We start from the raw sequence: 24929 nt of genomic DNA on the forward strand, positions 1-24929 counted from the left end.
AGACAGATAACTTCCAGGACGGGGAGGGTCTTGTCTTAGACACGAGAAGGCGGCCTAGCGGAGCCTGCGCGACTCCTTTCAGCTCCTTGTCTTTCGCAGCTTCTCGGGCTGCATCCCGGTCTCCCTATTGGCTCGCCGTCGCTTTTCCGCCCCGCGGCCGCAGTTGCCATGGAAACCAGCCGCTCTCGCGGGCGCTTCGCGGGCCGCCGACCGAGTACGGGGAGCCGCGAGGGTCAAGTTTCAAACGCCGATGGAAATGACCCTCGCGGCTCCCCGTACTTGGTCGGCGGCCCGCGAAGTTTCCGCGAGAGCGGCTGGTTTCCAGGGCGACTCCTGCAAACACAAGGCGGGTTCCTGGGCTACCGGGAGCGGGCAGGGCCATTTTGTGGCTTCGGAGCTGAGAGGAGAGGGGCAGAAGGCGGGCGCCGCGGAGGGTGAACTCGAGGTAAGAGGCAGCGAAGCGGCCCCGTCGAGAACCTCGGAAGAAGCCGTTTTCCCCGCCCGACACTGTGGCGGCTTCTGGTCGGAATATTAACCCGGCATCAGGTGAGGCGGTATTATTCATCCAAGCAAAACAGGGAAACGAGTCGAGCTTCTTGGCTGAATCGTTTCCGCGACGGTTTTACGAGGCGCCGCGAGGCTCAGAGCAGCCCCTGGATCAGGGAGGGTCAAGGTCTTCCATGGCGCTCTTCCTCAGGATGGTTTCTCCCCGGTAGCTGGAGTACCTGGGTGGGGATAATTGTATTTTATTGGACTAGGGAGCTGTCAATAGCTACTAGCAGCGGGCGTAGCCAGAACTTTTTGGGGGGGGGCAAGAACCGACGAGATTGGTCAGTTTGTTACATATTTCTATTATTTTACTGGGGAGGCAGGTGCCCCCCCAGCCCATGGCTACTAGCCCATGCAAGTCTATGCCCTGATCCATCAGGGTCTTCTTATGTTCTTCCTTAGCTGTTTGAATATTCAGTAGTTCAGGAATAAAGGGCATGGCAATATTCCCCATGGACTATCTAGAGAGAGAGACCTCAGGCTTGTCTGGTCCTTCCCATGCTCTTCTCAGTGCAGGGAGGAGGTGAACCAGGAGACTGCATTTATTTGAACATTGAATCCTCCTTAATCCTGTGAGCTTCATCCCAGCTTTAATCTCTTGCATCCACAAAAGATTTCATCTTCAAATAAGCACAGTATCTCTCCTAGTGAAGTTGTTCACTTCTGCAGGAAGGGAACACAGAGGTCCAGTGCCTTTTTCAAAGCATCACTTGATGGAAAAGTCTTTGGACAGAGCCATAGTTCTGGTGAATTCAGGAAATCATACGCCAAACATTGTTTGTAGCTGTTGAAATAACTTCACATTATCTTTTGTTTTCTCTTCTTAGTTTCAGTTGCCGCCCAATACATGGCTAAAAATGATTGACTCAGTCAAAGTAAGAAGACAGTGCAGCTTGGATTTTTACTCTCATTATGAGCACCTTTGTTCAGTTCAGGGCTGTGTCCCTCTGCAATCTGTAAAAGCTAGAAGGCTTCTTGGTGTTCTCGATATAAATGCAGATCGCATCAAACCTCCTGATTGGGTACCTCTCTTGGATGCTATCCGGCACAACAAAACTTTGACTTCTATTGCCATAAGAAGCTTTCATCATCAGGGACACAGAGACTCAGGTAGTGACCAGTTAAATTGTTAACCATATGACCGCTCTTTCTCTCATAAAGTTGTGTTCTTGTGCTAAATCCTACTCTGATCAGCTCCCTTCAGCATGGTCAGTGGTCACGGATGATGAGAGTTAGAGTCAAACAAAAGCAGAAATACTGCAAGTTTCTCATCCCTACAGTTACCTTTTTTTAAAAAAAAGAAAAATTGGGATTATAAGAATTGTGTATTTTGAGTTGTCGTCGTCCCCCCTTTCTGTCCATTTTTTTTTTCATTTAAGGGTCCATTCCTCCCCCATTCATACTCCTTAGTATTTGTTTCTTCAGGTTCCAATAGAAGAGGGAGAGTTATGCATGTGACTTGCATTATGTTTAAGTTGCCTTTGGCCATGGTGTCACTAATACAAAGGAATTTGCATCTGCTTATGTACCTAAAATGGGATGGTAGGCAGTAAGAATCAATCAATCAATCAATCAATCAATCATGAATGGCCTATGTAAACGCTTAAGTGGTGTTTGTTCTGATGATTTTATTAGCTTTTTTTGTTTTCTAGGTGTTGAAAAGCAGGGAACATATATTGTAAGAAGGAGAATTCCAGCAATTCGATCCAAAGACTTTACTGCTCAACTATGTAAAGCTATTAAAAGTTGTCTGATGAGATCAAGTGCTCTAGTAAATTTGGAACTACAGGGACTGCTTTTGAGGGAAAAAGACTTAATATTACTGACAAAAGTAAGACTGCTCAATTGCAATAAATATTTTCATGGAAATACTTCTGTGCCCATATTAAAATTACTAATATTCTTTATTTTGAAGGGGTTGGCTAACACATCATCTCTAGAGAGACTGTCTTTAGCAGACTCACCAATTGGTGATGGAGGTTTGGAAAGTAAGTTCTGAATTTTCTGAAGAAAACTAGACTTAATATGTGACACAGTGTCATTTGTAAAAATACATCTTGTTTCACACATTCATAATACTGCTGTAGTTAGTACATTTTAATTTAAAATGTCCTGTTTAACCTTGTTTTATGTTCTTTGGTATGTTAAAAACATTTCCCACGTTTGAAATAAAATAATGGCATTCTGATTACATCTTGGCTTTCTTCTGTTGGAAGTTCATAGAAGAAGTTAATTTGATGGTACAGTATCTTGGAAATCCATGGCTGCCTTGGTGGCCATGATTTATCTATTTTTCTGTATGACAACTTAGGTAGCTGCTTCAGGTGCATTGAGTTGGAAAGAGGAGCAACTGCACCTGAAATACAAAGAAGAGTATAGCCTTTCTCAGGCGTTCTCCCTTTGCATGAGAGAGAGTGCAGGGAAGCCCTTGCTGCCCCTCCCCACTGATGCAACCCTGCTGCCCACTCCCAAACACTTAGCCATTTACACATTGTGGGGAAAAGTCTGTACACACATAGGCTACCTCTCACCCCTTAGGCTTGAAAAGAAACCTTCCTATTGCCCTGAAAGTTTCTATTGAGGCTAACTGCATTGCTGTGGGAGGGGCAAGGATGCGAGGTTGTGGGCCAGGCAAGGAGGTCCCAACATGCCATAACTGTTCAAATTTGTATTCTCTGGAAATATACCACTGATACTAGGTAGTGTTGTTCAGCAGTGAGACTGACAAGAGCTTCAATCAGAGGAGTGAAAAATGACATACTGCATGAGGAACTGGTGACTTGTTGGCTTGTATTACATGACGTGCAAACACACACAAACACAACTTGGAACTACATTAACCAAAACACTTGTACAATAGTGTTTTTCCACAATTTACTATGTGATAGGATGTATGAATACACAAATGACACTGAAATTAAGGGACGTACTTAGATTTTTTCTTTCTTTTACAAAAGCTTTGGGAAAGTAGACTGTTTAGTACAGCAGTTGCCACTCTAGAGTTGCTACCCTTGTTGCAAGCACATAGCAGCACAACGTTGCTGATCAATGAAGTGAGAATGTACTGGTGATTAAAAGGAGCTTGAAGCTGTACAAGATAGCAACCTTCTATACTTAAGTAGTGTCATCTCTCTCTATTTCCAGTGATTTGTCAGAGTGTGAAGAATTCAGCTTGCATCAAAACTATAGATTTTACAGGGTGCAGTTTGACATGGCGAGGAACCCAACACATGGCCAACATCTTAAAGGTAAAACCACTTTTGAAATTTGATGTAAATGTTGCTATTCCTGTCTGTAATTTATATGTGAACCAAATGCTAACTATACCTGCATATTAAGCAGACAGCCTTGGCACTATCTGCTGTCTCGTCTGCTAAGTCCATGTATCAACTCATCTATAAGATGACTTTTTAAAGTTTGAAATGTCCCGTTTAACCTAATTTTATGCTCTGTGGCATGTTAAAAACATTTTCCACATGTGAAAGTTTTTTAATTGAAATGTTGACTTCAAATTATGTCAGCTTTTAAAGGGATGTGTGTGGATGTGCATAATCCTCAGGATTTTTACTTGGAAGTAAATTCCACTCAGTTTTAAGGGATTTACAGTGTCATTCTAACCATTCTAGCCATGTCTACTGAAAGGTAAGTTGTATTGAATTCAGTGTTGCTTAGTGAGGTTTGGAGTGCAAGCCTTACTCCCTAGTTTAGGATATTTAGAATTGCACCCTGAGTCTTCTATAACACAAATCCATGATCTTTAAGCATATGTTTCTGGTTGTGATGAAAATTGCCTGTCCCTAAGGACTACTTCTGAAGCCCTAGTATACTAACTTCTAACATAGCATCCAGTTTTCCTGAAGTTCACAGTAAGACAGGCATGCAGCATTCTGTTTGTCTTCACATAGTAAAGAATGAGTTTGAAATGTAACTTATTCTCAAGTGTGTTTTAATATTACTTTAACTTTAGCTTTAGCTCTCATTATACCTTCAACAATATAATGGTCATTCAGTTTTTGAATTCTGGCTGGCATTTTCAGCAACTATTTGTATTTTGGTGGTTTTGTCTTTGAAAGCACCAGGCACTGAAAAGACACAGCGAAGCTTGGGCTGAGAGCCTGCGCTATAGGAGACCTGATTTGGACTGCATGGCTGGCTTAAGGCGCATTACTCTCAACTGCAACTCACTTATTGGTGACCGAGGTGCTACTGTTTTAGCTGAATGCCTTGGAGAAGACCTATGGTTAAAAGGTAGGTGCTAATTATAGATATAGTTGTAAACAGCATGCTTGTGTAGGATACAACACCTTTACATGGAGTAAACTACTGCATATTTTACAAGGTCTGTTTCTTACTATGGGGAGAGGAATGTCAAGTTCCCTGTCCTTTTCTGTGAGCTAAATTGTAGCTCTAATATGGTCCTATAAATAAGGTTTAGAACCATTCTTAAGTACAAACTATTTTAAATAATTTCTGTTAAGCCTTCTGTTAAGCCAAATGTAGGCTCTGCATTTAAATAATTTGGCCCAACATGATTGCTTTCTTCTGTCCCTTTCTTAGCTTTCCACCCCCTCCCTCAACTTTATTTCCATGAGCTTTATCAGTTAGGGACTAGGTTTGGGGAGGGCCTTCAGCAGCATGAAGAATAAGGGCTGTTGCTCCACTATCAGGAGCACTTGCTCCTCAGAAGTAACACTCAATAATCTCAATTACCGTATTTTTCCATCTATAAGACGACCCCTACTTTGGGGGACTCTGATTTAAGAAAATGGGGAGAGATGTATCTGTGTATAAGACACCCCCTAATTTTTGACATTGTTTTTTAGGGGAAAAACCTAGACTTATACATGGAAAAATCTGGTAAGTAGGCATGACCAGATGAATCTTGCTATGTGTGGACAGTAATGCAAATAACAGTGTATGTACTTGATTATGTATGAGACCAGTTAACATGAAACTGACTGAGTGATGGGCAAATAATTTAGTGGGCAAAGTGTGTGTAATATCACACAGAATTTGTTGAAATAACATAACACTTCTTTTTCTTCCAGAATTTGGCAACTTCACGTTGAGGTTAGAGCAGGGTCTGTCTAAACATTCTGCTGTGTCTGTGTTTAAATACTTCTAGATCATGCCAATTAATAATCTTCTTCTTTAATATTCTAGCACTTGATTTGCAGCAGTGCGGAATTACCAATGAGGGAGCTAGATCACTTTTGGATATATTTGAGACCAACAAAACAATTGTGGTTCTAGACATCAGGAAAAATCCATTAATAGGTATGTTTCTTTTGGTTGCACCATCCAGGAGTATAAAAATCTATATTAGAATTTGAAAAGTATAATACACTTAAAAACAATGTGACATTAATGTTCCCCACTGTCTTGAGAATGAGGATATTCAGGGCACTCTTTATAGAGAGAGCTGCTTCTTGTGGGGCAAAACCAGATTTACAAATGTGCAGGTATTGTAGGATTCTGTCTAGAATTCTGCCTTTTGTCAGGGTCATATTTTGAATTGGACAAATGCTAAAGAGCGCTCTCTGTTGCCTCCACTGATGACTCCTTCCCACAAAATTGAGCCATAAAGTACTCTTTAATACCTTCTCTCTCCCCAACATGAATACTAATAGGCAGGTGCTCATGTTCTTTCCTTATACATCTCTGTTGCTGGCTGCCATGTACTAGCGAAGAGACATGTGTAAGGAAGTGACTAACTGAGGTGCATTGGGAGAAAATGGAAACCTTTTGGTTGTGTAGAAGAAAGTGACTAAAGTACATTGATTGGTACCAGTGATGGGAACATACATACTCTAGGGCAGCAGTATCCAATGTTGTGACATCCAGATGTGCCATCAGCCCCACTTGTCATGTCATGGTCAGACAAGATAGGAATTGTAGTCTAACAGCATCTAGCTGTTACCACACTGGCTTCCCTGTTCTAGGGGCTGCACATCAAAACTGCATCAGCCTAAAGCTCCCAGATTTACCCAGTCTTCAGTACTGTAAGCTTAAAAGGCTTCAGGCATCTGCCTTCTAACACCAAGGGCCATGATTACTGAGCTTGTAAGAGCGACTCAAACCTATTGTGTAGGTTGGTTATATATCCATGGTTCGCCAGCAGTAGATTCTGTCATGAATAAGGCCTTTGAGGGCAGAAACTAGAAAGTGCTGGAAGACTCTGGAAAGTTCATATTGCTTTGACTAACTCAGAGTCACGTGGAGCCAGGAGAGATAAATTACTGGGCTCAGCGAGCTGCCTTATCTCTTTGCTCTCTCTCTTTGCTCTCTTTTACTCTGCTTGTACATTGCATGGAACAGAATTTTTGCCACAGTAAAGTTTTCCTTTTACTGTGGATCTTTGAGTCTGCGTGGTTCTTTTTTATTTACTGCAAGACACTACTGTTCGACAGATTCACCATACGGAAGCACATGCCTGTATCTCTTGTGATGTAAAAGAAAAAAATAGCCGTTTAATGGTCTCCCCCTCTTTCCACTTAATAACCTTAGTGTCTTCATAACTTAATAACTCAAAACCTCGAAGCTCTGGTTAGACAATCATGGAGACAGTAAATTCCTGGTCCCTCTTTCTGCACTAGCATTTAGATAACTCTGGGGATATATTTAGGTCCTTTGACTTGGCTCTTTGATAGATATGGGGCTGAGCCATGGAGTTCTTTTAGCCACTCTAGTAGTAGAAATGAGGGCAGAGGAGAGGCTTAATGGATTATAGTGGGTGCTAAAAAAAATAGCATATAATGAAAATGTTTTTGTTAATCTTTTTTGTAGATCATGCTTTAATGAAGACAATAATTGAAAAAGTTCTGATGAATGCAAATGGAAGTAACATGGAGGTATATTCTGTAACAGAGTTTGTTTGTAGTTACTAGTGTAATGAAATAATCCACAAAATACCAAATAATTGTGCCAGTCATTTCTCTGCTCATTACATTTTGGACAATGGAGCTCTTGGAAAAAAAAACTCTTTTGAGTTATAAAAAGGCAGAGCATGTTTTTAAAATTCAGACTAGCATTAAGTTGCTTCTTCAATGTGCTCAAAGCAGGTTTTTAATTTGGTCAGACAGGGAGACACTTCCTTTTATCTCAAGCAAATAATTTTTCTCCTGTTCCTGAGAATTTCCTATTCGCATTGCCTCGTGTTTTGCTTGAATTCATCCAGTTTGCAGACACTGCTTGAAGACTGGGACAATACTGATGACAACTGGTCCCAAAGCACTGAATGACCTCACTCAGTGGTTTCATAGATACATAGTAAATAATATATAAAACTCTGTAGAAATACAAACACGAATTCCAATGAAGATACGTGACTGGAAGTGTTGAATTTGACAAAACAGAAGAACTACTGGAGAATCACCACCACCAGATGTTCTAAACTGTGTAAAGAATGGTGCAGTCTACACAGTCAAAAACTGCTGAGAGGCCCAGTAAGATCAGTAGGGAGGTGATGTCTTTGTTGACCTTCAGGAAAGGGATCCCCTACCAGGGCTGCTGGTCTCTTGCTGATACTGGACTGAAAAGGGTTGAGAGGTATATCATTCAACAATACCTTGAGGAATTCTTCTTGCACAAATACCATAATCATTCCACCAAAGAGAAAGATTTGGTGCTGGTTGAAAACTGGCTAAACTTCTTTATTTGGTGTAGATTTTTTAAAGAATGATTGGACCACTGCCAATTTGAAATTCTGGCCTTTAAAGAAATATTACCAGTCTTGTTCAGAAATTTGCTAAGCTCTCCATGATAGATCTGTGCTAGCCAAGGCGTGTGATGTTGCTATTTTAATGTGTTGGTTTTCAAAATCCCAAGCACCCTGTCATCATCCTTGAGAATGATCTTACGTCAATCCAAGCAACAGCAATGGGTAGGTGTAGACTACATATGAACTACAGCATCCAAGCCAGACTGAATTTGAGCTAGTTTATCAATGATGCATCAGGCAAAACCATCAGAGCAAGCAGTTTCTGGTGACTCAGTCTGGTGAACCTCCTGAAAAAGCTCAGCTGCATGCAATTCTTTTGATGTTGTGGCAGAGAAGAAAGATTTCTTTGCAGTTGCCATCACTACCACCTCATAGGCCTGGGAATGGCGTGCTCAATGAGCCCAGGAAGTATGCAAATGATAGATTAATTTTTAAATACGTTTAAAATTCTTATGTTTCTCCTTTATTCCCCAGTATCTGGTATCAATTTAAGTAAGGATGTTGATATTGAAGTAGTTACTACTAAATCCAAATATACACTCTCTTTTTCCTCTTCCAGTATAAGTGGCTTCCATCACCACCCTCAAAAGACCTTAAAAATAAACCTAAAAAAAGAACAGTTGTCTTAGGAAATGGCAGAAAAGGAAAAGCTACTATTCGTATTGGTAAGTATATTGCTTTGTACAAGTTGATATAAAATAAAAAATAACTGATATGTCAATGAGTTGATACAGCTTGTATATATAGATGGTCATATTTGTTTAGAAGCAACACTGTAAAAAATGAAATAGTAAAACAAATGATAAGAAAGAAACTTAAGAAACTGCCTAATAAACTAAAAAAGATATTCCAACACATTTTTAGTTACTAGTGAACAAAAAATGCAGAGCAATCAGGATCTTGGAATAAGAGTGCTTCCAGGAATTCAAATTGGGTTGTATCTAGGTTATCTCCTGGCTGAGCTAGTCATACATCAATTTATTCAATAGATTCCAGCCAGTTGGCAAGGCTGAAAATTATTTTGGCTTGAAGAATGAAAGCTTCAACAACCAGCAAACAAAATCATTGATTCCATTTCTAACTGGGACAGTTTTTGAAGTGCTTCTCATTTTCAAAGTAGAACTATTTAAAACACACTAGCCTAGCCAGTCCAAGGGCTTCTGCCTCTTGCTGCCAAACCACCCAACATTTCTCTCTACCTTGAAGCTAGCCAGCGAAGGTGGACTGGGATCTTCCCCTTCTTTACATATAATCCTCTCAACCTCAGTGAAACTTCAGGAGACAATTCCCCACTGCTTCCAAGCTAAAGCTTAAGGCAGTAGCTCATTGTCACCATTAACAAAGGGTCATGGACCACTTGCTAAGGCAGGGGTAGTGAATGGAAATATGGATGGCTGCTAGTATACTTAACTAGGATAGATAGTATACAGAGTTCTGAGACATGCCCTATGTTTAGGATTAAATGTAGTCAGAAATTTCGGGCTTCAGTTTGCTGTGTTCATACTTTACCAGTGTTCATGTCCTTAGGTATCTATCCATGCACACAACCCACATCACTTCCGTAATACAGCTTGCATACTGCCTTCCATTTTAAATCCATTCACAATCCAGGCTTGATTTGAAATATGTGGAGGGAAAATGAATCACCTGAAGCCCAACATTCTAATTTTAAGTGAGGTCTGTGCTGACCTCATGAAGTAAATTTAATGTCCTGCGTGATGTTTCATTAAACAAAAAGGTTTGTTTTAAGGCTTTTCTAGTAATTGGAGTTTGTTATATATGCTTCAAATATGAGCCTCCTAGTTGGCATGGGAAAACCTTAAACTTATAACAACTTCTGAGCAAGCAAGCCAAGGCATTTTTATGACTACTTAAATTGAAAGGTATCTAAAATGTATTATCTTGATTAATTTATGTATCTGGCTATTTTCCTACTTCTGCTTCAGTAATCTGGAGACACAGAGGTAAGCATGCGAGCTAATATCTATGAACTTTCTGGACACCAAGGCTGCAGTTCTGTGTAGTTACCTGGGAATGATTGTGCCGCAAGATTGTCATTTGCCATGGATGGTATCTCCACCAAGCGGGGCACTTTTCTTCCCCATGGAAGAAAATGGATATGATTGGACTGTGCAATGGAATATTAAGTACATTTACTCATGAGTCTTGTTCAACATGGTGAGACTTAGCCTGAATCTAGCATCTGACTATAAAAAGAAAAATTATGTTAAAACAATGTTTATATATAAAATCTGGAATTTCATCAACAGCATGCTCTAGTGACTGAACTATAAATCACAACAATATATATATTTTAAGCCTTGAATCATTTCCATTTATATTGCTTTTCCTGCAACAATCTCAAGGCAGCAGCCATGATTCTTCCTATTTCTTACAACACTTAAAACAACCCTGTGAGATTGGTTATTCTCAGAGAATGTGGCCTTGATGGGCTTGCTATATAGCTTGCTCTACCTAACCTAAGTTCCTCTGTCATAACTTTTTAATTCTTCTTTTAATTTTTAAAATTGTACACTTTCACAGGTCTAATGAGGACTAATGTGCAACAATAGGGAATCACATAAGGATTCCCTGTTTTTGCACATTAGTCCTCATTAGCCCTGTGAAAGCAAGTTACTAGTAAGTCCTATAAAGTTTTATGAACCTATGTGGTGGTAGAAGAATTATTTGACTTTTAATCAGCATTTTCCCAAGTACTTTCCAACTGTGGAATATAACCTGGGACTTATGGAATAAAAACAATTTCTCAGTAAAATCTTAGATGATTGAAGTTGGATTGACAGCAGAAACCCATTTCATCTACTTCTTGTCTCCTAATTTTTAAAAATTCTGTATCCCCCCCCCGTGTTATCTGGATCAATCGTTCTTCTTTCTTTTGCTTGATATGATACAGGATTTGCATCAAAAAAGCCCTTAAGTCCTAGTAAGACAGTGCTGTGTGATCAAGACAGCTATGTTCCAAAGCCCTTGCCTCCAGGAGCACGTGGCTTCCTGCCTTGGCGTACTGCTGAACGTGCAAAACAGCACAGGTAATATTTATTGAAGGCAGTGAAAAAATGTCATATGCTTTGTGGATTAAGGTAACGTGGAAGAGGCTAGTATATTCTTAGGTAGCCCTGGTATATTTATTTTCACTGAGTTCAAATTGTGTTATAGATAGGTAAACGTACAGTGCTATAAATAGTTTTTAAAGAAATAAGTGACACCAGCATCTGTGTTGTACTCAGTAGCTCAACATCTGAATGCCCTGCAGCTTAACAACTTCTTTAGGGACCCCTACAAGCACCACTCTCTTTTGAAAAGCTTGGCTTGTGTCTGGGATAGAAATAACTCTTGATATTATAGTGACTACTTTGATGACACATGAATCCACCTTGTGGCTAGTTGCTGTACATGTATGCCATATAGGGCTTGTGCCCATGTAGAAAATGTAGGTGAAAATCAAGTAATGCTCCCAATATACCATGTTCTTGTGAAGACAGCCAGTATATTTGTATCGGTTCAAGAGAGATTGGAGAAAGACGTGCATAGTTTTTGCTGTGGTGGTTGAACTCATCTAAATAGGAATGTCTGAGTTGCAAGTGAATTAGGGAGAGAGATTCCACTGACAGTCTACTATGATCAAAACAAAAAAAAATCCTTCCAGTAGCACCTTAAAGACCAACTAAGTTAGTTCTTGGTATGAGCTTTTGTGTGCATGCACACGATACCTGGTATCTGAAGAAGTGTGCATGCACACGAAAGCTCATACCAAGAACTAACTTAGTTGGTCTTTAAGGTGCTACTGGAAGGAATTTTTTTTGTTTTGACTATGGCAGACCAACACGGCTACCTATCTGTAACCAGTCTACTATGAATTACTTACTGTCAGCAGCTTGCTGTTGTACATTAACAATATTTTGGGTAGAGGGAAAGTGAAGGCTTTGGTTGGGAATACTGATATGAGGACTTGATCTCAGGCTGAAATAAACTTTGCTTAAATCTGTGAAGTCATGCTGCAAACATCAGACTCCCCCTCCCCACTTCTTAAAACATTTAATTTGTGTTTAGGGCTGCATCTAGGAAGAGTACTCATGAAATTCCATTGCAAATCCAGGTAACATTATAATTTCTCCTCATTTTTAGGAAACAAACAACAGAGTATTATCACTGGCTTTGGGAAGGACAGCTTATTTTTGACAATGTCCGATTGTAAAGATTCTTCCTTAGGGAAGTTTATGACTTAAATTCAGTAACAAGTACAGCGTGACCTGGACTTGTAGAAAAGGCAAATTAAGATATCTATCAGATGATCACTAATATTATATAATCCACTTGTAAAATGAGATCATTAACATAATTAAATCTAATTGTATACTGTGCCTACTGTATGTGCCTGCAGGCTGGCATTCCAGTGAAAGTAACTGTGGAAAGTGCGTCTTCATCTGAAACGGAGACAGATGGTGCTGCAGAGGATGTTATATGTGAAACTGATGCCACAAAGTCACCAGAAATAAAGTTAAAACAGTACCATCAGTTACAGGTACAGTTTCTGTCTTTTAGATTTTATGAAAGACAAATGAAATTCAGTGATTAGCCTTTGTGCGTGGGACTAGGCACATAGAAATAGTCCACAAATAACCCCATATAACTTAATTTTTCTAGAAGGCTGCTAGATGTACAGGTCTTTAAATTTTTTATAAATACAGAAATGATTGCAAATATAGGCTCTGATCCAGATGAATGCAGGCAAGGTAACCATATGTGCAGTTGGTATCTCACTTTGCTTTGGGAGTTGTAGTAACAAAAGCAACTAGATAAGCAACTTTTGGGGGGAAAACTTGTCTTATTTACTAAGGGCAACAGTGGCAAAAACTTAATAGCACCTTGTCTGCCCAGAATTAAGTTTTTTTTGGGTTAGACAATATGTAATTTATAATATATTTCTATGAGATCCATGCCCCCACCTATCTTACATTTGTTTACAGAAACTATATTTAACCCTCCTGCCAATACTAGTTAATCCTACTATCTTTCTCTTGACAAAGGCCACCCTATAGAGCAGCCAAGGCAGTTTGTGTCTTCAAAGGAGACCTGAAACTGAATTGGATCTGCATATTTGTCCAAGAGTAACTAAGCACCCTTTTCATTACCTTGCCCCGGAAAGGAATATTAACCACTTGCCCATTGCAGTTAATGTCATACTTGTGCAAACTAGGAGCTGCTCAAATCATATCAGGAGCTGGTCAAATTACATCATCTTTTAAAGAAGCTGGAATTGTGCCATCCTGTGATCTCCTAGACTCAGATGAACATCCCCTCCCTGCTACATTTATAATAAGCCAGAATTGGTCAGGTACCTTGGTCTACATATTCAAGTAGCAATAACAGTGCTCCAGGCACCTCCACAAATGATATGGCATTAATTGTGGCAACCAAGTTATGATAGATGCCATCTACGTGATCCTCAGAGTGCCTTGCAAATGTGTCACAGCGTGCTACCGAGGGATCTACTGTATCTCCTGAAAGCCAGATTTCAAAAGGCCCCACAGCACCCAGAAAAGCTCTACTGGACACTACAAGATGGATGCAGTGGTGGAGCAGAAGGACCCATTTCCTCGCTTGCATCAGAGGAGGCCTGGTGGGTTTGATCAGATTCAGCATGTTTTTCTCCACCTTCACTGCAGCCATCTTCATTAACCTCAGTTCAGGTGTATAGCAAGGTGCCACACAGGCTCAGCTGAGTGGAAGAGGGTGCTTGGGAGTGATTGTGTCACCTACCTGAGAGTAGAACTTCAGCAGGAGTGCCAACCATATCAGCTGGAAAATCCCCCAGAGCCCTCAGTAATCAATTAGTCTTGGACTATTTCACTCCACAGACAGGTAAAGTCACTGATAGCCTGAAGTTCAACCGAAAAGTGACCTAATTGCGACAAAGGAATTAATATCAATTTCCTCACTTTTAGAACACTTATCTTTCTGCCCTGCTGAGCAAACCAAATCTCAAGTATTCCAGGTTTCTGTGTTGAACCAATGACATGCCCATGGTTGTCATGACAGCTGTGAAATCCTGACCTGCCTCACAAGGCAGCCCTGGCATGAATGGTGAGATACACCAGAAGCCCTGGAAGTCTTCCACACTGTCTCTGAGAATAGCTCAATCAGCTCAGGTAGGGAGGCTGCTGAGCAGAAGGGAGTGGTATACCAGTAGCACCCCCAATATGTATTGACTGCCCAAAATGAGTTACAAACACCTCAAATTGGTACGTATCCAGATCAGAGACGTAGAAAAGCAGTGGCTCCCCCAGCCAAAGCTGCACTAAATAACCAGATGGGGGCTTTCTATAACTGTGTGCTGCAGAGTGAACGTGGGAACCTTTACATGCTTTCTACCACTTAACTATGGCCTCTCCTTCTGAGAGATTCTGTGTAGGACATGGTGTGTTTCATTCCTTGCTCTGCCTCTGACGCAAAGACTGTATCCTAGAATTCTGACAATGCTATCTAGTATAGTAGTCTAAGGGTAAAATATTCCCATAGATTCATTGGTGAGTACTGTGTGTGTTGGGGGAGAGAAGTTAGACCTTTAACTGCTTGTGTTCCCTTTACAGCTGTTTGCTATAGTTTCTTTCCAAAGTGATGTGTTAGTAACCTTTTTCTCTTCCAACTTAAATGTTGTTTCAAACAAGAGCCACTGGAGCGAGCCAAAATTGCTTGAAGGATTTACTATAGGAAACTACAGGATTGTAATTAAAAGTTAACTACTGTAGTTAAAAGCTTAATGATGCTTAGTTTAACTTTATTTACATCCATATAATAATTATTTTGATCAGAGTGAGGGTAATGCAACTGATCTGCTTGATCCATGTATCTAAACTTTACATATGTATGGGATGTATACAGACACAGCAGTAAAATATTTTAATATGGTTTTGTCTTTTGAGGTTAAAACCCCTGATTTTGAGAGCAGAGGTAACCCAGAAAATTTTGGAAATTCCAAAATTCTAAAGCATAAATCCCAAAGAATCTAATTTTCAGCTATAGTACCCTTAAGAAACCATGATCTTCCTTCTGACAGATGGATTATGAAAAATGTCAATTAAGATTAAAAGAAGAACGAAGAGAGAGGGCAACTGCTGAAGAACGGATAATGGAGGTAGCACTCATTTTCTTTCTTAGCACTTTTTAAAAAAGAGACACTAACTTGTCCTGTTTTAAATACTGTTTTAGCCTTTTTCTCACATAAGTAGAAAATTGAATTTTCCAGGATTTTAGGTTTTAGAGGCTTTTCAAACTGAGTTCAATAGAGCATACACAATTTGTCAGCTTTAAAGCCATAAGGACATCAACACTCAGTGTGATATAATTTCTTTTCTGTTCAGGGCTTTTAAACTCTTATCTGATAATATAGCTTTTGTTTAAATGGGTGTATATAATATTGTTGCAGTGGTGGTTATGGGAAAATAACAGCAACCTATTCTGCACTAAGGGCCACACACGAAATATGGAAGCAGCAGGTGTGTTTCCCCAAGTTGCCAGGTATTTATTTTAGTATTAATTAAATTTATGTTTCATGATTTCTTCTAGCTGGAACTAGAAAACACCCGCTTACGGAATCTAAACTGCTCTTTGTCAGAGGTCCTCCATGCACAGTCAGTAGCCAGCACAATTCTTGAAGATGAAGGAGTTTTGGGCAGCATTGAGAGTTCTTTCCAAAAGTTTCATGCTTTTTTAGATCTTCTAAAAGACGCAGGGTAAGAGTGTGTTCTTTTGAGTTACCCTTGGAATTATCCATTCTAATAGATTAGTTTGTTATAGTTCAAAACCATCAATGGTTCATCTTCTGAGATCCTCACTGCTCAAAAGTTTGCCTAATCCTGGGGTCGCCAATCCAGTATCAGCAGGCACCGTGGCACTTGTGAAGGCCTTTCTTTCTGTTCTTCAGGTCACCTGACCTATATTAATTTTATTGAAGATGAGGCCCATGACCTTCCATATAGAACACTTCCTAGAGTTGGAAGGCCCCACCCCCTTCTACTCCAATTGGTTACCAAGGGGGGGGACCATCCTCTTTGGAGGGAATCCTGAACATGCTATGGGGAAAGCTGGAATGTTACTGGCTTATGCATTGTGAGATAAAGGTGGCATGGAAAGGAAAAGTAGGGTTGCGGCCATTACTTTGAATGCCCAGAAGGGCATTTCATTTCAGCATGGAGTGAGGAGGGAAAAGCTACAAAGATGGTTTCTCCAGATGCTTCCTAGCTTGCATGTGGACCTGTGAATTGTGAAGGCAGCAACAGGGTTTTCCGTGTCCTGGAGGGCGTTTTCTTTCAGGGTGAGTTGGATGGCAAAGAGAAGCAATGAGGATGATGTCCCTGATTGCTTCATGGTCAGTCTGACCACCCCCCTGGGTGGGCCTTTACAAGGCATTTGGGTACAGAGAGGGAGATCTGTGTGGCCAGTGTGTATGTGTAAAGAGAGTCTCTCCCCCACCCTTTTAAAGAGCTTGGTGTGTGGAAGAATAATGGAGCATGAAAGGTCAGGTGCTAAGTCTTTTGCAAACTATACTGTTATGAACTGAAAACCATTCAACCTCTTCTCTTTGCTTAAATGCCTGAGAAAGGATGTCCCCTCTTCCTTTAACTTTTCAGTGCTGAAGAAAGGACAGAGGAATTGACTTCATTTAGCTGCCTTTCTTTGCTATGCACATGTACAGCTTCTTTTCTTCCTCCTGATTTTATTTTCCTCCCCTTCCCATCATTTTTTTTTAATGGAACTACTGCTAGTGTGGTATACCACAAAATTATGTGTAAATTCATTGCTGTCCTCCCCACTCCCACTAGACCGTGGGAAGTCAACTACATTATGCTGGTCCTGATTCTACAGATCACACAATACTGATTTTCTCTGCATGCATGTGTGTGTGTGTGTGTACACACCCACAGATGCTCCAACAAAGAGCATTCCCCTGTACTAGGAAAAAAAATATGACGGTGCAACTCCACACATGCTCTCTCTCATACTTTGCTTCCCCCGTCCCTGATTGAGCCTGCCCTCCCTGGCAGTCAGCCAGCTAGTTGATGCTGCACATGTGGTGAAAAGGAGCAACCTCTAAGCTAGCAGCAACAACAGTTCTTGGACTGTGTGTGTGTGTGGAGTGGCCACATCATATATTTTTCCTACTACGAGGGAATGCCACCCAACAGCAGCCATTTTATGTGTCACCCATGACACGCTCTCCAAATTCCCATTGCCCCCAGACGCCTGACCTACTCATTCTTGGAGAGCAAGAGTGTATAAAAATGATCTAAAAATAGTTTCTTCTGTATACTTATGCTGTGAGCAGCTGTATTAGCGTATGATTCTACTAACAATTATAATGTTTTATTTTAGATTTTTGTAAACTGCTTAAATGTTTTCTTACCATCAAATGGTATATAAATTTTAATATGTGTTTTATCATGCAGACTTGGACAGCTTGCAGCAATGGCTGGTATAGATCAATCGGATTTTGGCTTATTTGCCCATCCTCAAATGACTTCTACTGTAGCTAAACCAGCAGTAACGGAAAGGGAGAAGTCATTTGAAGAAGAAAGACAAGAACACATGGAGAATTTCAAAGTAAGTATGGTGACAAGTGAAGAATACTGCCTGCTCAAAATTCGTCTGGTGTGTTGTTGTTCAAATCCTCCCCCTTTTGCTTTACCTATGTCAGGGAACTGCCATCAGTGCCGGAGGGAGAGAGCAAGCTCCAGAGGGATTCTGGAGAGCGTCCCGGGATGGGGAGAGGCAGCCCATCTTCTGGGGAAGAGAATCAGCATAGCACCAGTGGAGAAGGGGGGCAGGTGGGGGAATCGGCGAGGCGGTCCCATGACTCCTTGCCAGGGAGAGTAAGGGTCCTCCGCTGCCTACGCCCTCCTTGCGCAGAAGGCTTCCGCGCAGGGAGAGTAGGAGGAGACTAGGCGTCAAAGAGCTTCTTTGCTGGAAGAAGTTTAAGAAACGCCCACTGACGGATTCTGCCAGCGATTGAGACAGCCACGGGTGTTGGCACCGGCTTACCCACGAACAACCCCTAGAACCATTACAACCTACAATTTTGTTTTCATGACTTCTCTCTTCTTCTTATGCTCTTGTGTGTCTTCACTTCCAGGAAACTGTGGTTCAAGCACTATTTTACTCTCCATTCAGATTCTTGGACTAGCTGCCTTTTTATTGGAGATACCCAAATGAAACCCTTGGTTGTAAGGCTTACAAATTGAAGTCCAAGGGTTTTAGACAGCATTTTGAGAAAAGAAACCACCTCCCTGTGCAAATGAAATATAAGCTGTTACCAAATTCAGTTAATAGTGCAATTTATGGTTCCTTAGAAGTGTCCCAGAAGCCAAAACTTCAGAGTTCTTAACTGGTGGAGAGTAAGTCTGCCCCTACAGGCCTCTTGGTTGTGGCTGAAGGCAGCTCTGTAAGGCTGACCTCTCCAGCACTGCTGCTCCAACATTTGTATGGAGAAAAAAATTGTATGGAGAAAAAAGGGGAGTGAAAGGCGGGATATCAAGTCCAAACTCCTTCTCCTCTTCTTTATGCATAGGGCAGACTGAGTGAGGCTTTGGATTGCTCTGTTAATGGTGAAAATTCAAGTTTCCTAAAAAGCCAAGTGAACTAACTATTAAGACGTCAGAGTGTTTCTTAATGATACCTGATGATTGGTATGTGGAGAGATTTCTATAGCTGAGGGAGTAGCCAGGGAGATTCTCTATATTGATTTCTTTACCCTGGCCTTTGATAAGTATTTTGAGGACCCACTCAATTCTTGTGTCTGTAATTTGTTTTAAGCTGTTCTCAATATTGAATATTGAATTGCTGTATCTTGGTTCCTATGGTGAACAGTGGGTATGAAATAATAATATTAATACATGTCCTCATCATCCTGACAATACCTGGATTATGGTGGTAAGAAGAAGATCCTCTCAGTCAGTCTTAAATTATTTGGCCAGACATACCAAACAGTCAAGGATCATTCTTTTATGCATAATGCTCAAGGGTTTTTTTTGTTCTTTAAAAAAAATTATTAAAGGTTTTCTTGGTTTACATGCATTGTCTTTTTGGATTGTGATGTCTTTTCTACAAATCAGCTACGTTTGATATGAGACATTAGTGTTGTATACAGTATAAGGTTGGTGAAGGAGGAGGGAGAGGGGTGATGGGGTGGTGAATCTTATGTTCTTTTATATAGCGTGCATGTGGGTTTTTTGTCAGCATTTAACTGGGTAGGTTCTCTATCTATTTGCTTATTACATTTCCTTGGTGTTGAGACGGATTGGGGGGCAAAACGTGGTTTGTTGTCTGTGTTTGGCTGCAGTGAGGTTTGTTTCCATTTGTGAGGGGGGAGGGATTGTTTGGTCAAGCAAGCCATATTGATTCGTATGCTGTTGGTGGATTCTTCTTGTTGCATACTGCTCAAGTGTTGAACATTATGGAGCAATCATCTTTGTGACTGATGACAGCAAATGCTGTCAAAATGCTTAAGATGGGAATAGACCATAAAAAGACGTATTAGAATGAATTGCTAATATGATAATGAGTTTGGTGAGACTTGCTTATTTCATACTTTCCAGCTATCTCCCTTTTTCCCAGTGCAGAGAAATTGGTAGCCAACTCTGAGCACATTGATGATGTTTTATATTGGGGCGGGGGAGAAGCAATTCTCCCTCTGACTGTAAAGTTAGCAGTCTAGTTAGAAAATTGCTGCAGATGTTCAGTTGATGTTCATTTTGATTTTCTTTTCTTTCCCTCCCTAGAATGCTGGTTCAGCTGTTATTCCTGATCCCATCTCCTTCCAGACTGATTTAGCTCCATTTCAAATTGCAAATAATGTCCTAGCTGCTACAACAGAAGGACAAGAACTTCAGGGCATTGGGCAGCCCAAGAAAAGTTTATGGCAAGATTTTGAAGGTGAAGTTGAAAGTTGGAGAATGGAAGAAAATGCATCAAAAATCAGCCAGGCAGCATCTTCTGAGAAGAGCAGCCAACCTGTGGAACTGGAAGCAAGAGGGTCGTCTGTAAGGCAACGAGTTGCAAGTTGGCATTCAGTCTCTGATCCCAGTGTAAATGTGTATAGTAGCAAATTCAGCAATCTTTCTAGTGAAAATAGTAAAGTTTCCTCAAAAAGACTTCCCTATACTGCAGGCTTTGTTGCTGGAGATCAAAGTGTACATCAAACAGATCTTTCTAGAAATGACACAGTAGGTTCTGATTCTGAAATACAAGAAAGCATCCATTCTATGGGAGGTATTTAAAAAACCAAAACATTCTTATTGGGGAGTACACTTCACGGGTCTTGGAGATAAATGCATGCTTCAAAAACTTTATCCAGCACTTTGTGCATCTATGTCATGCCTAACTTCTTGCAGTGTAAATCTTAGCAAGAATACTTGCTGGCAGTATCCAAAAGGATTGTGTGTTTTACTTTTTATACTGTTTTATAAAGGATCCCAAGTTTTAAATAACAAAATGCTATGTGAATAAAATGATTTTTTTTAGTTTGTCTAAAAAATATTTTGATAACAAGTTTTAATGCTTGATTTTGTATAAACTATTCACATACGGAATACCAATATTGGGAATCAAATACAAAAATTTAAGTGGCTGTGGCTTTTTTTTAGTATTTCCCTCTCTCTTTTTTACACAAGTATAACTTGTCTTTAAAGGAGCTTTATTGATTAAAAAAAGTATTTCAAAGCTTTCTGCTTTTCATTTTAACTAACTGTGGATATTATAAAATATAAAAAGATATTTGATGACTGAATCTTGTTCAAACTGCATCCAAACTGATTTAGGGGGTGTGCAGGGGAAGAGAGGGAGGAACATTCCATTGCACAGGCAGAAATCTTTGTACTGATGGAATGAAAGACCTAGTACTATGCTGGATAAAAGCCTATATGATATGCATGTGTGAACCAGGCCTAAGTTATAGCAATAGGCATGAAAGGTATACCAGATTTCAGCCTACAGTGAACAGTTTGCTCTCATACCAGTTTAAAACTAATTTTATTTTAATTATTAAACCTGAATTGACTATAAACAAAGCTAATTGTTTTCCATGGAACAACTACTTTTACTAAGCCAAAACAGCAAGTAGACTTTCATCATTCTTAAAACTAGATTTACGGTACACAATTCTGTTAACTCCTAGCAAACAAAGCAGTTTGATTAACATATAGTTTTGAGTGTTAATATTTTATTACAAAAATGGTTTCAACTTGTTTTAAGAAGCATAGAAATTAAAATGTCTTTTTGCTATAGTTGTTTTGTGGCTTTTAAAAGAACCCCATGCATGGTGGTTAATGTTCTACTTTTGAGTGCTTTTGTGTTTGACATGGCAAAAGCTTTACATCAATACTCTGACCTCTATTTGTTCCATAGCTTATCAGTGTCCATAATTTCAATTTGTCATTTTACAACTTCTGTTCACTTTTGATGATATAAGTATTAGGTTGGCTGGTTGGACAATTTCACAGTTGTTTACAGTTCTACGGCAAGCTACTGAAGGCATTGGTTTCTTGGTCTCATGCAGTAATATCATGAACTTGTTAGCAGTTTCCTGCTTAAACTTATGAGAGTATTTGCCCTTTCATATGACGTCAGTTTGCCCATTTCATAATCTGTGGAATGTGCTGTGTGCACAATTCACATCTACTCAACATCAGTTGCTTCACCTCCACACCACATTGATTTTGGGGTGGGGGTGGGGGGGTAGGATTTCACCATTTGTCTTTTTGATTTTGAACCTTAACCTGAATTAATAAAGAAGTTTCTTTCCAGTTTCCCAATATTACACTGAAAAAGTAAATTGCCATCCCTATTTCCTACCCTTTTTCTAGTGCAATCAATGCTTGATAAATTGGTTTGCTAACATAGGGTGAACCTAGGAAGCCAACTTATTCTGTGTTGGGACATTACTCCATTTTTCTCTCCAGCAATTTCACATCCCTACTTGAACGTAGAATTGAATATGGGACCTTTGGAATTCAATGTTTGTGCTCTGTTCCCGACCTTACTACAAAATTGAAGGCTCTTAAATCAGAGGCCATCAGCCTTTTGGGGACTGGGGGCACATTCATAAAGTAGAAAAAATATCATGTGCATAATTACCCACACCCTATTCTACCCACTGCAACAGAATGCTTCTTTCAAACCCAATTTCAGTGGCAGGGAAGGAGCATATAGGCACCAGCGGATGTCTCTGCAGGCACCAGGTGTACCCCTAAGCAGCATGTTGGTAACCCAACTGTATTCATTTTAAGCCTTTTTGTTCAGTCATATCCAAATTTCTGCATAGCCATTGTAATAAGCGGCCAAGTGCAAGGGTGCAAAACTTGCCTATGTACAGGCCAGCAACTGTGGATTGGAAGAACTCTCCCTTATGTTCTAGGTTTGAAATGCTGATTCCAAAATAGTACTCAGTTTAGATTCATTGATTCCCTGATGTCATTTAGCCTCTATTTCTGTTTTCTAGAGAAATACACTGGAAATTTACAGAAAGCCGTATCACCAGAATATTGCAGGTCATGGTGTGCTACATGTTATGGCGGGTGGGTGGACAGGACATTGCCATATTAGCCTTGTCCATTGGCAGGCCTGACACCTCACTTTTAAAGTATAGGGTATTCCTATAGACTGGCATGCAACTAATTTATACAATGGTTCCTTCCGGCCCCTGCCTATACCAGTAGCCATTGTACGGCAACAACAAACTTTTATGGATGTGATGTCTAACCGTGCAGCTTAAGGCTGTCCCAATTCCATGCTTGTGTGGTAGCAGTTGATTATAGAATTTGCAGGACACCTATGCCACTGTTTGTAGCCTGTTTTGCCAGTGCATCTGCAGTGCTGAAATATAAAAAGCACATCCTTCAGCATAGTTGTATACAATAATAATATTTTTTTTTATTTATACCCCGCCCTCCCCAGCCAAGGCCGGGCTCAGAGCGGCTTACAAGCAATAATAAAAACAAGATGAATGATTACAACTTAAAAACAAAAATAAAATACATTAAAATAATGGAACATTAAAATATTAAAATGTAGCCTCATCGCAGGAGGAGAAGGAAAAGAAAAAAAAAAGGGAGGGAGGGAGGGAGGGAATCAAATTGGCTCCAAGCCAAAGGCCAGGCAGAACAACTCTGTCTTACAGGCCCTGCGGAAAGAAATCAAATCCTGCAGGGTCCTGGTCTCATGAGGCAGAGCGTTCCACCAGGCCGGAGCCAGAGTTGAAAAGGCCCTGGCTCTGGTTAAAGCCAATCTAACTTCTTTAGGGCCTGGGACCACTAGGGTGTTGTTATTTATGGACCTTGAGGCTCTCCGTGGGGCATACCAGGAGAGGTATATAGAAGTGCACTGCAACTGTTGGAAGCAGGGAAGGAAGGAAAAATATTAAGACTTTTTAAAAATTCATTCAAACCACCTCTCAAAGCCCATTTTAGCACTCTCCATTCTGGTAGAGTTTTGAGCCCAATTTCAGTAGAAAGTGCTTATAGTGTCCCACTCTTTTCAACCTGGAGTACTTACAGGCCATCCCACTTCCCACTTTAGTACATTCGACCAAGAGACAGAGGCTGGCCTAAGGTCACTCACTGATCTTCATGGTTGAGCAAGAATTTGGACACAGATATGCTTAGTCTGAGTCCAGTACTCTAACCACTGTACCATACTGGATCACTGAATGGAATCTATTGTAACACAGTTGGCTGCTAGAGTTGCCATTGCAGCAGCTACTTCAAAGGACAATTGCGTTGTATGTTGAGCGTTGAGAAGTTCCAGGGCCACGGTATTTTGGGGGGTTTGGTTTCCTTTGGATGATTATCAAGGGTGGCTTATAATAAAATATACAAGTTGAGTGCAGGTAGAGGCACACAGTGTAAATAGTGCCTTAGCTCACAGCACTGCAAAAACTGCTTTTCTCAAAACTGCACCTTCTCTTACACAAGTCACCTGCATTACCACCTACTCTCTGTGGTGGAGCAAGGTCTCCTCTCTTTTATTCAAATAAGTGCCTTTTCATCAAAACATTCTCAAGATGAAGAAGCAATTGATTAACTGCTTAGTTCCATGACAGCAACACACTACTATTAACACTCTCTTGTCAAGTCCTGGTATAGCCTCAAGACAAAGGCTAGTTAACTATGAATAATCCAAACTGGTATTGGAAACCCTTAACAATACTTCTCTGGCTGGTTAGGAAATTCTGTTCTTCCAAATGCTGATGGAATGCAACTCCTGCGGGGTCCAGCCACCGCTTTGAGGTTTCTCCCCTCCTTTACAATCAGCGGTATATACATTTCACAAAATAAATAGTTACAGTAGTTTAGGAAAATCTGTCTAGAGGGCCCTGGGTGCCACATTCCTGGTTTAAATGCACCCCAGTGACCACACGAAAATTCAAAGAGTGTATTCCACTGTCCATTAGGAAGGAGCCAGCGCATTCCAACATGCATTTGTAGCCCGATCCTTTTCAGGGCGGGGTGGTCTGGTTTCAAATAAATCTAGATTTCAGCTCCCTTTCTTTCTTTCTTCTTTCCCTAGAGCCGCAGGGCGCCCTGCCTTCCCCCATCCCTTTTTTACTCTTCTTGGCACGCTTTGCAGAGACCAGAATTGCTCGGTCGGT

General features: G+C 40.5%; 1 protein-coding gene across 1 annotated transcript; it reads left to right on the top strand.

Moving 5' to 3' along the window:
• The first annotated feature begins 239 nt into the window (after window positions 1-239).
• On the top strand, window positions 240-20765 carry CEP78 (centrosomal protein 78). The gene is made up of 16 exons (XM_081930514.1): window positions 240-445; window positions 1377-1659; window positions 2202-2380; window positions 2465-2537; window positions 3694-3797; window positions 4623-4797; window positions 5713-5826; window positions 7336-7400; window positions 8829-8934; window positions 11184-11319; window positions 12341-12386; window positions 12672-12812; window positions 15348-15425; window positions 15857-16023; window positions 17737-17890; window positions 20065-20765. The coding sequence occupies exons 1-16, from the start codon at window positions 251-253 to the stop codon at window positions 20560-20562; spliced, it is 2514 nt and encodes an 837-aa protein (XP_081786640.1). The 5' UTR covers window positions 240-250; the 3' UTR covers window positions 20563-20765.
• The last annotated feature ends 4164 nt before the right edge of the window (window positions 20766-24929 follow it).

This window comes from Podarcis melisellensis, assembly GCF_964234715.1.
Source record: "Podarcis melisellensis genome assembly, chromosome: 11".
In the NCBI taxonomy this organism is placed as follows: Eukaryota; Metazoa; Chordata; class Lepidosauria; order Squamata; family Lacertidae; genus Podarcis; species Podarcis melisellensis.